General features: G+C 41.2%; 1 protein-coding gene across 3 annotated transcripts in view; it reads left to right on the forward strand.

Annotated features, from left to right (window-relative positions):
• LOC149129212 (uncharacterized) overlaps positions 1–14,880 on the forward strand; it is a 32,784-nt gene that overhangs the window by 2,864 nt on the left and 15,040 nt on the right. Inside the window, exons 2-5 of one of the 3 annotated variants that reach the window (XM_089346709.1) lie at positions 893–1,007; positions 6,177–6,350; positions 6,988–7,094; positions 8,818–8,912. In XM_089346709.1, coding sequence (XP_089202835.1) covers positions 893–1,007; positions 6,177–6,350; positions 6,988–7,094; positions 8,818–8,912 — 491 coding nt within the window. Of the gene's footprint in view, positions 1–875; positions 1,008–6,176; positions 6,351–6,987; positions 7,095–8,817; positions 8,913–14,880 lie in introns of all 3 variants that reach the window. The other 2 variants (XM_089346710.1, XM_089346712.1) reach the window with 2 other exon arrangements.

The following is a 14,880-nucleotide window of genomic DNA, read 5'->3' on the forward strand; positions in this document are numbered from 1 at the left end:
GGGACACAAGTGTTGAGCTCTAATTGTAGAAGGGGTAGACCCAAGAAGATGTGGGACAAAGTGGTGAGATCTTCGGACACTGGGCCTCACTGAGGAAATGCCTTCAAGAGGTTTGGCGATTTGCTGTACTTGATAAGACAGTTCAAGCTAGGTAAAATTGCTGTCTTCCATACCTGCAGGTTTGTCCTTTCAGCTGCCGGTGCCACTTAAAAGACACCTGTGCATGTGGCACATAAAAAGTACCCAGCACATTCTTCTATGTTGCTGGCATTAGAAAGGGCCTCCAGCCATAGGAACCATGCCACAACAAACAGTTGGAGTTTGGACAGCTTCCTACTGGCCAGCTCCATGTCAAACTGTCCAACCCATGCCAGCAGAGAGAGTGGATGTGAAAGGATGATGACACAACAGGCTTCTCTCAGTTTTCGCCTACCAAATTGACTAGCATGGCTTTTTGTCCGTCTGATGCTATACTAAAAGAAACTTGCCCAAGGTGCCACGCAGTGGAGCTGAAGTTGAAACCATGTGGCTGGGAAGCAGACTTCTTTTCACACAACCCCTCCTGCTTGTGTGCGGGTGTGTGTGCCTTATATCCACACACTGTCACCCCTTAAGAGACTCTCCCATGGCTGCTACTCCATGTTGTTTAATAGACACTGCTATGTCTATACTCTGTTCATTAATATAGATTCCCATTTTCTTTTCCCTGCCTTATCTTTACCCTCTGTTCTTTAAGAGACCCTACCCTAACCCTCACCCTGGAAAGACAGAATCCAAGGCACATTCTTGCTTTGTTGCTTTGCAACTCTTTTCATTTGATTTCCTGACCAACAGACAATTAATTCCCTATTGAACATTCTATCATTCAATTTTAGTGTTTTATTTGTTGTAGAACGCCATTGCATTTGGCATGTTGTCAAGGACATGCTGCCATTGTCCAAGAACTTTTGGCATGGAATGCTCGCACCAGCATTAGTGATAAAGAAGGTAAAACACCATTTATGAAGGTAATTGTCTCTGGAGATTTTCTTTCATTTTTTTTTGCTTTTATAAAAAACTAATTCCATAAACATTGGTCGTTATTTCCAATCTTTCCGTAGAAATTCTTGATCTCAATAATTCTTCATAGCTAATATTATTGATTACTTTAATCATTTCCCAATGTCACCATCCAACCCATGCAAACATGGAAGACAGATGGTAAGTGATGATGAGGATGATGATGGTTATGCTAGTAATTACATGTTTAAAGCGGCAAACAAAGTATGAAATATGCAAACTGGTCTGGAATGTTCATTGTCATCGTTTAATGTCTGCTTTCCATTCTGGCATGGGTTGGACGGTTTGACTGAAAACTTGTAAGCCTGGTAGTTTACTTTAACCTGTAATACTTGTGGGTTTATAAACTGTATTTGGATTGTTGACACTGATGGCGACTGGGGTTGAAACATGCATGAACAGCTGTTCTCTCTTTTTCTGGCTGCAAACTTGATGTGTACAGCTATGGCTTATACTCATTATAACACACTATTCTATGTACTAATTCTATATATACATGATATGTACATGATATAAAAGCACAGGTGCTTTTTACTTGCTGTGCTGTTGCCATGTTATAAGTACTTATGCTGGCACCACATAAAAATGCTTCCATGCTGATGTCACATAAAAAAGAACTCTGCAAAGTGGTTGGATATCCAGTCATAGAAATTATGCCAGAACAGCCCTCTGGCTTACCAGCTCCTGTCAGCATGGAAGACAGATGTTAAACGATGATAATGAAGATATTGTACATTATTGGTGAGATTGTTGAAATGCTTGAAGAGAGGTGTGTTGCGTTCAAGAAGTAAAGTGGAGGGGAGCTTCAGCCAGGTTCCTCATGGGCAAGAAATATAGGTACGGAATCTTCTGGGAAGCTAACAGCATCAGGGTAGGGTATATGGGCATACCTCTAGCAGAGAAATGGGTGGATAAGGTAATTGAGGTAGTCAGAATGTGCGATGGAGTACTTAAGCTTTGGCTAGTTTTGCAGAGTATTACAGCAACAATTATCTCTGCCTGTGTCCCTCAAGCAGGTCTGCTAAATGAACAAAAGGACTGCTTGTATGATATTCTTTTGCAAGCTACCTCAAAGACAAATGACAATCACCTCATCTTTGTGGTTGGTAATTTCAATAGACGTGTTGGGTAGCAGCCAGGTATCTTCCATAGTATGCATGAGTCCCATGGCATTGATTCCTGAAATGAAGAAGGAACAAGGCTGCTGGAGTTCTGTGATGCAAATAACCTATTGATCTGCAACACCAACTTCAGGAAGCCAGCCAATCACCTGATAACCTATCAATCAAGTGACTACACTAGCCTGATTGATTTCATTCTCACCAGACAGCGAGATGTATGGTTGCTCATAAATGCAAAGACCTTCCTTGGTGAAGAATGTATTCGCCAGCATAGACTAGTCATTAGTGATTTTAGATTCTAAGCCAAGAATTAAACCAATCTGGAAAAGAAGGATTTGGTATCTTAAGGATCCTTCTTGTGGTCAGAGATTGAGGGACATCCTGATTGAGTAATTTGATGAAAGGGAAGAGGAGCTACAGACTTGTGACATAGAGGGCAACTGGGACTTCTTGTGGACAGCTTGCTAAATGCTACATGCCAAATCTGCAGTTGGTGCAAAGTCCCAACCAAACCTAGGGGAACATGGGAGTGGAATAATATTGTAGAAAAAGAAACAGGACTGGAAGAGTTAGCAGGGAACTATATCTAGTTGCTAAGAGGGAGACTAGAAGACAGATATACTTAGTCAGGGGAGAAACAGAAAGAGGGAAGTTTGCCAATGTTCTGCAGCATGAGGACCTGGGGCCTTTAGGTGTTTCAGATTGTGAGACTGTGTGTCAGAGAGAATTGTGATGTGGTAGGAGAGAAGTGTGTTTGCATGGATGACGGGTCACTTGCATTTAATGATTCTGCAAAGAAGGAGGGTTGAAAGTGCTACTATAAAAAGTTGATAAAGCAATTAAGGATATGAAGACGGGGAAATGCCCCCTGGTCTATCAGGGGGCACTGCTAAGATGCTTGAAATATTTGGTTGAGTACGATACAGTCTAGTCACCTATAGAGTTGATCAGGTTTTTTACGAGGGAGTTACAGCCAACGATTGGTGTAGCAGCATTATAGTCAGCTGCTGCAAAGGCAAAGGTGATGCCTGAGACAGGAATAATTACAGGGTATCAAATTGCTGGACCAGGTGATGAACGTTTCAGAAAGGGTCATAACTCAATTAGGAAGTGAGTTAGTCTAGATGAGATGCAGTTTGGATTTGTGCCAGGAAAAAAGCACCACTGATGCTATCTTCCTGGTGAGACAACTGCAGGAGAAGTACTTGGCCAAAAATAAACTCCTCTACTTTTTGACATGGAGAAAGCCTTTGACAGGGTTGCCCACTCCCTTATCTGGTAGGCAATGTGGAAGCTAGGGATAGATAAGTAGTTGGTGAAAACTGTACAATCTATGTACAGGGAAGCTGTCAGTAAGGTGAAAATCACCAATGAGTATAGCAAGAAAGTTAGTGTACAAAGTAGGAGTCCACCAGGGATCAGTTCTCAGCCCCACTCTTGTTTATCATGGTCCTCCAAGCTATAACAGAAGAATTTAAGGCTGGCTGCTCTAGGGAGCTCCTCTATGCTGATGACCTTGTTCTTATTGCTGAATCACTACCAGAACTAGAGAAGAAATTCAGGTGTGGAAGCATGAACAGAAATCAAAGGGAGTTAGTTAATTTAGCAAAGACCAAAACCCCAATAAATAGGAGAGCAGACAAATCACTGATCCCTTCAGGGTGATGGCCCTGCTTGATGCGTAGGAAAGGTATTGGGAGAAACTCCATACGATGTACCAAGTGCAAGCTATGGACAGGTAAGAGGTGCAGCAGTATCACTGAGTGACTAACAGAGACAGCAGTCTTTACATGTGGCAGATGTGCAGCTACATTAAACACATGGAATTTTTAAAAAAATAGCCTCCCTCAAATGTCAGGGGAGATCCTTAGAAGTAGTAGAGAGTTTCTGTTACTTAGGTGACCAAGTTAGCAGAGGTGGAGGTTGTTCTGAAAGCATAACTGCTGGAATAAGAACAGGCTGGGCAGAGCTCAGAGAGTTACTACCTCTGTTGTTAAAGAAGAGCCTTTCCCTCAGAGTGAAAGGCAGATTGTATGATGCCAGTGTATGAACAGCTATGCTACATGGCAATGAGACATGGGCTGTGACTACTGAGGACATGTGAAGGTTTGAAAGAAATGAAGCCAGTGTGCTCTGCTGGATGGGTAATGTCAGTGTGTATATACAAGAGTGTAAGTGATTTGAAAGAAAAGCTGGGTATACAGGGCATCAAATATAGACAGGTTCATCAAAAAGTCCCAATCTCATATTGTGGAGGGAACATGTGGAAGTAATTGTCCCTGGAAGACGTGGGATGAAGTGTTGAGAAAATATCTTCAGATGTTGGACCTCACAGAGTGGATGACAGGGGACCAATACAGCTGGTGGTTTGCTGTGCTTCAGAAGACATGTCAATCTAAGTAAAATTGTGGTTGTCCTTGCATATAGACATGTCCCCTGCATCCCTCTCTAGCTGATTGATCCTAATCTTGTGGGCTCGTGGATGCCAGGGCCATGTAAAAAGCATCAGTGCTGTTTAAAAAACACCCAGTGCCACTCTGTAAAGTGTTTGGTGTTAGGAAGGGCATCCAGCTCTAGAAACCATGCGAAGATGGACATGGAGCCCAGGCAGCTCTTCCATCATCCAACCCATTCAGCATAGGAAACCAGTATTAAATGATGATGATGATGATGTATATACAGTGAAATGAAGCGCTGCAGTTTAACCCTTTCATTACCAACCTGGCTGAAACCGCCTCTGGCTCTGTAGTACAAATGTCTTGTTTACATAAGTTTTGAATGAAAATCTTCCACCAAACCTTAGTCACAATTTATGTTCCTAACACTAGCTTAATGATAACAAAGTTATTTTACTAAATTCTTTGTTATATCTAAAATTAATTGAAAGAAACACAGAGCATCTCAACAGAAATATGGTAATAGAAGGATTAAAATATATAATAGAGAAACAATTCTTAACCCTTTTGATACCAACTTGCCTGAAACTGCCTCTGGCTCTGAGTATAAATGTCTTGTTTACATAAGTTTTGAATGAAAATCTTCCACCAAACCTTAATCACAATTTATGTTCCTAACACTAGCTGAATGATAACTAAGTTATTTTACTAAATTCTTTGTTATATTTGAAATTAATTGAAAGAAACACAGAGCATCTCAACAGAAATATGGTAATAGAAAGATTAAAATATATAATAGAGAAACAATTCTTAACCCTTTTGATACCAACCTGCCTGAAACCACCCCTGGCTCTGTAGTACAAATGTCTTGTTTACATAAGTTTTGAATGAAAATCTTCCACCAAACCTTAGTCACAATTTATGTTCCTAACACTAGCTTAATGATAACAAAGTTATTTTACTAAATTCTTTGTTATATCTAAAATTAATTGAAAGAAACACAGAGCATCTCAACAGAAATATGGTAATAGAAGGATTAAAATATATAATAGAGAAACAATTCTTAACCCTTTTGATACCAACTTGCCTGAAACTGCCTCTGGCTCTGAGTATAAATGTCTTGTTTACATAAGTTTTGAATGAAAATCTTCCACCAAACCTTAATCACAATTTATGTTCCTAACACTAGCTGAATGATAACTAAGTTATTTTACTAAATTCTTTGTTATATTTGAAATTAATTGAAAGAAACACAGAGCATCTCAACAGAAATATGGTAATAGAAGGATTAAAATATATAATAGAGAAACAATTCTTAACCCTTTTGATACCAACTTGCCTGAAACTGCCTCTGGCTCTGAGTACAAATGTCTTGTTTTCATAAGTTTTGAATGAAAATCTTCCACCAAACCTCAGTCACAATTTATGTTCCTAACACCAGCTTAATGATAACGAAATTATTTTACTAAATTCTTTGTTATATTTAAAATTAGATAAAAGAAACACAGAGCATTTCAACAGAAATACAGTAATGAAAGGGTTAGCAAATTCATTGTAGGGCAATTAATTTTCCTGCTTTCAATGTTTGTTTTCTCTTCAGGCTGTGCAATGTGGCCATTTTGATGTTGTTGAAGTCCTGCTTAGTTACAAGGTGGATGCAGAGGCTCGGGATGGCGATGGAAACACCTGTTTGCACCTTGCCATTCAATATTCTCACCTGGAGATTCTCGATGCTATGCTCAATGCGCGGACAAATGCAAATCTTAAAAATATGGTATGTTTCATTTTGTTTCCCTTTTTGGGTGTTGCAGCCAATGGACTGTGGCCATGCTGGAACACCACACACACATACACATACAATGGGCTTCCATACAGTTTCCTCACATACAGGCATATACATACATATGTACATACATACAGATGGAGATTGGATCCTGGTGCACCTGCTGGCTCTCCAGATCTCAGTCAAACCGTCCAACCCATGCTAGCATGGAAAACGGATGTTAATTGATGATGATGATGATGATACACACATTTCAATACATTAGACATCCCTACATATGGTCCCTTCATTCTGATTTGAACTGTAATGTGGTGTCCCTTAGACAATATTCATTTTATGCCCATCCAGCCTAGTTTTTGCATTAAAAATTTTAAAGGTGGCACGTAAAAAGCACCATTCGAGTGTGGTTGATGCCAGTGCTGCCTGACTGGCACATAAACACTCACTACATTCTCAGAGTGGTTGGCATTAGGAAGGGCATCCAACTGTAGAAACCTTGCCAAATCAGACTGGGGTTTGGTGCAGCCTCCTGGCTTGCCAGTCCTCAGTCAATCTGTCCAACCCATGCCAGCATGGAAAGTGGACGTTAAACAATGATGATGATGTGTTTGTTTATTTTATTGGACAGGCTGGTAAAACACCATTGCACTATGCTGTGATAGAAGACAAGATCAATATTGCTATGTCCCTTCTTCAGAACAGAGCTGATGTAAATAGCATTGACAATGATCACAAGTAAGTAGTTTTGGATTAATTTGTAGAAAGACTTTTTTATTTTTGTTGGTGGATGGTGAAGTGTCTTGATCTCCTGATGCTGATTCAAAGATCACAAGTTCAAACTCTGTTACTGATATTGTATTGTTCACATATTATATGGAAAGGCGGGAGGTGCTGGCAAAATCGTTAGCACGACGGGTGAAATGCTTAGCGGTATTTTGTCTGTCTTTACATTCTGAGTTCAAATTCCGCTGAGGTCAATGATAAGAATTAAATCATTCTTTTCCACTCTAGGCACAAGGCCCACAATTTCTGGGAGGGGGCCAGTCGATTAGATCGATCCTAGTCTGCAACTGGTACTTAATTTATCAACCCTGAAAGAATGAAAGCCGGAATTTGAACTCACAACGTAAAGACAGATGAAATACCGCTAAGCATTTTGCCTGGCATGTTACCGTTTCTGCCAGCTTGCTGTCTTTAAGAAATCATTTACGTACAATAGTTCTTAAAGACATTTATTCCTTAACTCCAATGTTATTGTCTCAAAAACTATAATAAAAGCTGGAGGCTGAACACAGAGCCTTGTTGAGCACCCTCCTATATCTTCTCTTTTAATGTGTCATTACTTAGAATGTGACCACCCTGTCTTGTCCAGTTTGGTTGAATCTGGCTTTATCCTCAAAACCAGCCAATGTCATTTAGAACAGGTTTTTCAATTAAGATTTTTTAACTCTTCTATCTTCTTTTTTTTTCTCTCTGGAAATGATACCAAAGAAGGCAATCTTTTTAACTTCTACACCTCCTCTATTATTATTATTATTATTATTATTATTATTATTATTATTATTGTTAGCATGCTGGATGAAATGCTTAGCAATATTTTGCCAGTGACTATGTTCTGAGTTCAAATTCTGTCATAGTTGACTTTGCCTTTCATCCTTTCGGGGTCAATAAATTAAGTACCAGTTGAACACTGGCATTGATATGATTGGTTCATCCCCCACCCCACAAAATTGCTGCCCTTGTGGCAAAATTTGAACTAATTTTTTTTACTTGTCCCCACTTAAAAGAGGATGTTGTGTGAGAACACAGAATATTGCGATATTTACCATGAGAGAATCTCTCCTGTGCTCTTTTGGTGCATATAAGCACTCTGGTTCACATCACTAACAGGATATAAACCATCACCAGTGATGGTGAGGATTTATATCCCATTTAAGACCTGTTGAACTGAGTGAAATCGTAGTTGTATTTGATGCCAGTGCCATCTGACTGGCACCCATGCTGGTGGCACGTAAAAAGCACCATTTGAGTATTTTTACCTCATGGAGTCAGTGACAGGTGACCAAAACCTTTGGTGATGTACCATGCTTGTGTTGATCTGTCAAGCCAAGTGGGACTGTAGTCGTGGCTGATGCCGGTGTCAGGTCAATGGCATGTAAAAAGCACTCACTAGGCTCTTGGAGTGGTTGGCATTAGGAAGAGCATCCGGCCATAGAAATCTTGCCAAATTATATCGGAACCTGGTGCAGCTCCCCGGCTTACCAGTTTTCAGTCAAACTGTCTCACCCATGCCAGCATGGAAAGTGGACATTAAATGAAGATGATGGTAATTAAGCATATATCAGAGGTTTTCTCATGGCAACTATTGCAGTATTCAGTGTTCTAACACAACATCCACATTTAGTTGGATACGAATATTACATTTTGGTATTAATTCTGCTTCTTCTATTTATTATAGAACAGCTTTGATGTTTGCTTGTCAAGTGGGAAATGATAATATGGTCTCTCTTCTGTTGAGGTTTCAAGCAGCTGTCCATGTTAAAGATGCAAATGGTAAATTTTCTTGGTTTTAATTCTATAATTACCAAATATCTTAATTCTTGTCTCCGTGATTTTGGGGGTAATTGCACATGCTATATTATACATCCTGAGCAAGGTTCAATCCCTCTCAGGAGCACTATTCGTGGCCTTCATAAAATTTTTGCCGATGCCAGTGTTGTGTAACTGGCATGTAATGTAAAACCACCCCTCAGATGTTGGGTGATATGCAGTGCTTGAGAAGGCCTGTCAAGCCAAGGGTGATTATAGCTGTGGTTGATGCCAGTGTTGGTTGACTGGCACCCACGCTGGTGGTATGTAATAAAAAACAATTCGAGTATGTGGCCGATGCTGGTGTCACATCAGGGACACCTGTGGCAGTGGCATGTAAAAAACACTACTTGAGTGTGTGGCTAATGCCAGTGTCACGTCAGTGGCGCATAAAAAGCACTGTTCAAACACGTGGCCACTCTCGGAGTGGTTGGCGTTAGGAAGGGCATCAGCTGTAGAAACCTTGCCAAACCAGACTTGAAACCTGGTGGAGCTCCCCTACCCACCAGTATTTCAGTCAAACTGTCCAACCCATACCAGCTTGAAAAAACAGACGTATGATGATGATGATGATGACAACCAGAATTTATCTGAAATTCAGTGGCCTCAGCATCTATTCTGCTTCAGATGTGTTACTGCTGGCTTATCTTCCCTCAATCTCCTCCAGTGACACCCTCTTCAGCAAGGTACGCCACAGGATAGCTGAAGTTGATGTTGTCCAGAAACTAGAATCAGCTCAGGCTGATTGGACTGTTGAAGGCCTCACAGTCTCTCAGGATGCAAATGCCTGACATAATTGGAATGATACCAAATGGAAATCTACTTCTTCTGGCAGATTGAGACTTGCTTGTCTCCATTCTCCTTCACAGCCTAACAACAGTGTCTGACTCAATTAGTTGTCCTTCTTGATGTTGAGTGCACTCTTAGCAGAGTGGCCCAGCACCTCAGCCAACACGTATGTGAGCCACACAGATGCCATTGTAGAGCTGTAGTTGAGGAATTCTGCCAGCAGCCATAGTGTGCACTGGTTCTCCTGACACACTGCTCTGAAGGGTATTGTCATGCTTGAGGAGGCAGATTTAGGTGTTGTTTCTAATTGGTTGAGCAACTAAAGAGAGGGTCCCTCACTGGTATTTCTGCTATAATTACATGTTTATTATATATATAATTTAATATATGTATGTTTACAATTATTGCCAAAAACGAAAAAATAAACAAGTTGGGTAACCCTGAGAAAGTTAACAAATGCAAATTACATCATTAATATTTAAACTATGCAGAAAAAGACAAGGAGCAACAAGCTGTCCAGTCCAGTCCAGTCCAAGTGATGTGTCCAGCTGTACTTTGGAGAATGGCCAGTGACATTCGCTGCAACGGCCAGCCCATCTCACAGGAGTCATTTCTCAAACAGACCACTGTCATCCGGATTTTACAGCATCGGAGAATACCAGAGACTTTGGTGGTGACTGGTATGAATAGGTAGTAGTTAGTCAGACTCCAGTATTTGGTTACCTTCCTCTTCTCCGCATTAAAGGTGGCAATACCAGGGTTTGTGGCCAAAGCAGCAAGATTGGAGATGGAGACCGCATCGCATCCAAGATTCGAGATTTACCTCCCTTGTATCAGAAGAGGGTTATTCCATCAGTGTTTACCATCTTTACAACCAAGACCTGTTGGTGACAGGAAGCCAGCCATATCGAGGCCCCTTCAAAAGGAATTCAGCCACTTTGCCTCTGTGAGGCCCAACACTTGATAGGAACTCACCCTATTTGCCTCCATGAGGCCTGCTTGAAAGGAGCTTAGTCATTCTGCCTCTGTGAGGCCCAATGCTCGAAAGGAGCTCGGCCACTTTGCCTCCATGCAGGCCAGGAGCTCGGCCACTTTGCCTCCATGCAGACCAGGAGCTCGGCCACTTTGCCTCCATGCAGACCAGGAGCTCGGCCACTTTGCCTCCATGCAGACCAGGAGCTCGGCCACTTTGCCTCCATGCAAACCAGGAGCTCGGCCACTTTGCCTCCATGCAGACCAGGAGCTCGGCCACTTTGCCTCCATGCAGGCCAGGAGCTCGGCCACTTTGCCTCCATGCAGGCCAGGAGCTCGGCCACTTTGCCTCCATGCAGACCAGGAGCTCGGCCACTTTGCCTCCATGCAGACCAGGAGCTCGGCCACTTTGCCTCCATGCAGACCACGAGCTCGGCCACTTTGCCTCCATGCAGGCCAGGAGCTCGGCCACTTTGCCTCCATGCAGGCCAGGAGCTCGGCCACTTTGCCTCCATGCAGACCAGGAGCTCGGCCACTTTGCCTCCATGCAGACCACGAGCTCGGCCACTTTGCCTCCATGCAGGCCAGGAGCTCGGCCACTTTGCCTCCATGCAGGCCAGGAGCTCGGCCACTTTGCCTCCATGCAGGCCAGGAGCTCGGCCACTTTGCCTCCATGCAGACCAGGAGCTCGGCCACTTTGCCTCCATGCAGACCAGGAGCTCGGCCACTTTGCCTCCATGCAGACCAGGAGCTCGGCCACTTTGCCTCCATGCAGGCCAGGAGCTCGGCCACTTTGCCTCCATGCAGGCCAGGAGCTCGGCCACTTTTCCTCCATGCAGACCAGGAGCTCGGCCACTTTGCCTCCATGCAGACCACGAGCTCGGCCACTTTGCCTCCATGCAGACCAGGAGCTCGGCCACTTTGCCTCCATGCAGACCAGGAGCTCGGCCACTTTGCCTCCATGCAGACCAGGAGCTCGGCCACTTTGCCTCCATGCAGACCACGAGCTCGGCCACTTTGCCTCCATGCACGCCAGGAGCTCGGCCACTTTGCCTCCATGCAGGCCAGGAGCTCGGCCACTTTGCCTCCATGCAGGCCAGGAGCTCGGCCACTTTGCCTCCATGCAGACCAGGAGCTCGGCCACTTTGCTTCCATGCAGACCAGGAGCTCGGCCACTTTGCCTCCATGCAGACCAGGAGCTCGGCCACTTTGCCTCCATGCAGACCAGGAGCTCGGCCACTTTGCCTCCATGCAGGCCAGGAGCTCGGCCACTTTGCCTCCATGAGGCCCAATGCTCGAAAGGAACTCGGTCGCTTTGCCTCTGTGAGGCCTCACATTCAAGTGTTTGAATTTAATTTTCGTGACCCCCAGCATTTCAATTTGTGACCCCAAGTTTAAGAAGCATTGATCTAAGGTATTCCAGCTCTAACCAGCTCCTGTCTTTTTCTACTTCTACAACTACATTCCCTTGTGTGTGTGTCAATCATTTTTTAAGACAGTGTGGTGTGTTTTGAAAAAGAGAGATTTAGCTGCTTCTTTCTAACTGGTTCCCGAACTGCATTAAAGCTTCCCTTTTTGGCTTTGCAGCCATTCCCTTAGTCATCCCTGACTTCCAAAACACATTGATGTGTTGGGGGTTATCTCATTTCTGCTAATTTAGTGTATCAGTGCATTTGAAAGTGATCTGGCATCATGTGTTTTACCTGTTCTGTGACACACACACGCCCACACACACATACACATATACTTATATAAATACATACACACATATATATATATATATATATATATATATATATACTTTATTTAAAAGCAGCTGAAATATAACAAAAGACTGTTACTCGGAGTTTCACGTTCCCCTTCATCAGACAGTTTTATTAAAAATGGGAGAGAAATGACGATGCAATCAAAACTAATATAAAATTAAAACACATTGATCGTTTCAAATAACGGTCTTAGGTATGCATTGAACAAAATAAACGAAACAAATGAATTCAATATAGATTCATCTTATTTTTAAAAAATCAAAGAAAACCTTAAATTGAAAAGTGGGTTCAAAATACATATTGTAAAATAATTATAATAGAATTATCGCTCAATTAACACATTAAAATTGAAATAAAAAATAAAAATTCTACAACAGTATATACGCATACTAGACTATCTACAACATATATATATATATATATATATATATATATATATATATATATATATATACATCAAAATACACAGATGCATACGAACAGACAATATATGTATATAGGCATATATTTGTAAGGCATAAATACATGCACGAATATGCATGTATACACATACACATATGCACGCGATTATGCTCGCATACGAAAATTATTCAGCGTTGGAACAGGCAAGTGTACCTTAAACTTCTGGAGGGGGGGGGAGTAAGGGGTGGAGAAGAGTAACGTATAGATAAAGGACGTTACGAATGTAGAAAGGGAGAAAGTGTGGTTTTCGTGAGGAAGGAGAGAAAAAGGAAAGAAGGAAGTGTAGCGAATATAACAAACGTATACAAAATTGGATTACGTATATATGTGTATACAAAAATGTATATTAGCATCACGTATACAGATATATAGGGATATGTACGCGAATACACACAAATATAATTGTATACGTGCGTACGCACACATTGAAGTATGTATGTGTATAAACCTGAGCACACATTCTCATATGTAACCTAGATGTACACACGCGAATATATGTATGTATGTGTAAATGTAAGCATACACACTTACCCATGCATATGCAAGGACGCACACACTCAAAACCATGTATGTATGTGCACAAGTGTAAACATAGGCTCTATACATAAGCATAAACGCACACATACAAATGCATATGCATTGTTACAATACAGACATCCACATAAAAAACTTTTGGGTTTTAACGTATATATGCAGACAACTTTTTAAAGAAATTGCTGAGTGTATAATAGCAAAAATTGGGCAAAAATACATACATAATAGAATCCCATATATCAAACCATCCATAAAAACGGTTAAATTTGTTTACAAAATATTTTTTAATAAATACAAATAAAATAAAATAATATAAAGTAAAATAAAAACAAGAAAAACTATGCATATAACAGTCGAAAGCTTTCTTAAAAAGGCGTTGGGATCTATACAATATTCTTGCAATGAGAAGTAAAATGCGGTACAAATCCAATAATGAGATTGCAAACTGGTTTCAAGGAGTCAAAAATTATCAAAAATATACTACCCATATGGTATGTTATTAGCCGGCATTTTAAATTTAGACTCATGTCTTCATGAATTTAATAGTTCGCATCTTTGGTTCAAAGTGGTCTTGTCTTGGAATAAGATATGGAATTTTTCTAACAAACACAACTCGCATTTAATTGGTCTTTTATGGGCACCGTGCCTGTAAGGTGATGCTCTACCTAAAATCCTCCACGTCACGTTGAGGTAAACAAACATGCTAATTATATATTAATACAATTATAATCTAAGCAGTTTTGCATAAGTAGTGAATATACCAGTATAGTTTTATATAAGCTAAGTATGAATTTATAGAGATACAAAGATTAGCTTAATTTTGAGCTAATCTTTGAATGAACTGAATACCATAAGAGATTTTTTCTCCACGGTAACTGCAGTGTATTTGCCTTTAGCAGTTGAAATATGTGACAAACGTATTTCAACTAACCTGAATTGTGATTATATGCAAACAATGCTTATTCCGATATATATATATATATATATATATATATAGATATATAGATATATAGATAGATAGATAGATAGATAGATAGATATGTGTGTGGTGTGGTGTGTAAGAGAGACGATTTTGCTGGTATGGAGATGTGTTGCTTATGGATGAGGAGGACATCTGTGGAAGGAACCTGTGGGAGAGGTAGACCCAGGAAGACATGAGATGGGTTGGTGAAGCACAACCTTTGAACGTTGGGCTTCACAAAGGCAATGACAAGTGGCAGATCTTTGGAGATATGCTGTGCTTGAGATCTGTTGAGTCAAGCAAAATTGTAGTCATAGCAGATGCCAGTGCCGCCTGACTGGCATCCGTGCTGGTGGCACATAAAAAGCACTATTTGAGTGTGGTCAATGCCAGTGCTGTCTGACTGGAATTCATGACTGTGACACATATAAAGCACCATCTGAACATG

Source organism: Octopus bimaculoides, unplaced genomic scaffold (assembly GCF_046866305.1).
Source record: "Octopus bimaculoides isolate indiv1 unplaced genomic scaffold, ASM4686630v1 contig108, whole genome shotgun sequence".
In the NCBI taxonomy this organism is placed as follows: domain Eukaryota; kingdom Metazoa; phylum Mollusca; class Cephalopoda; order Octopoda; family Octopodidae; genus Octopus; species Octopus bimaculoides.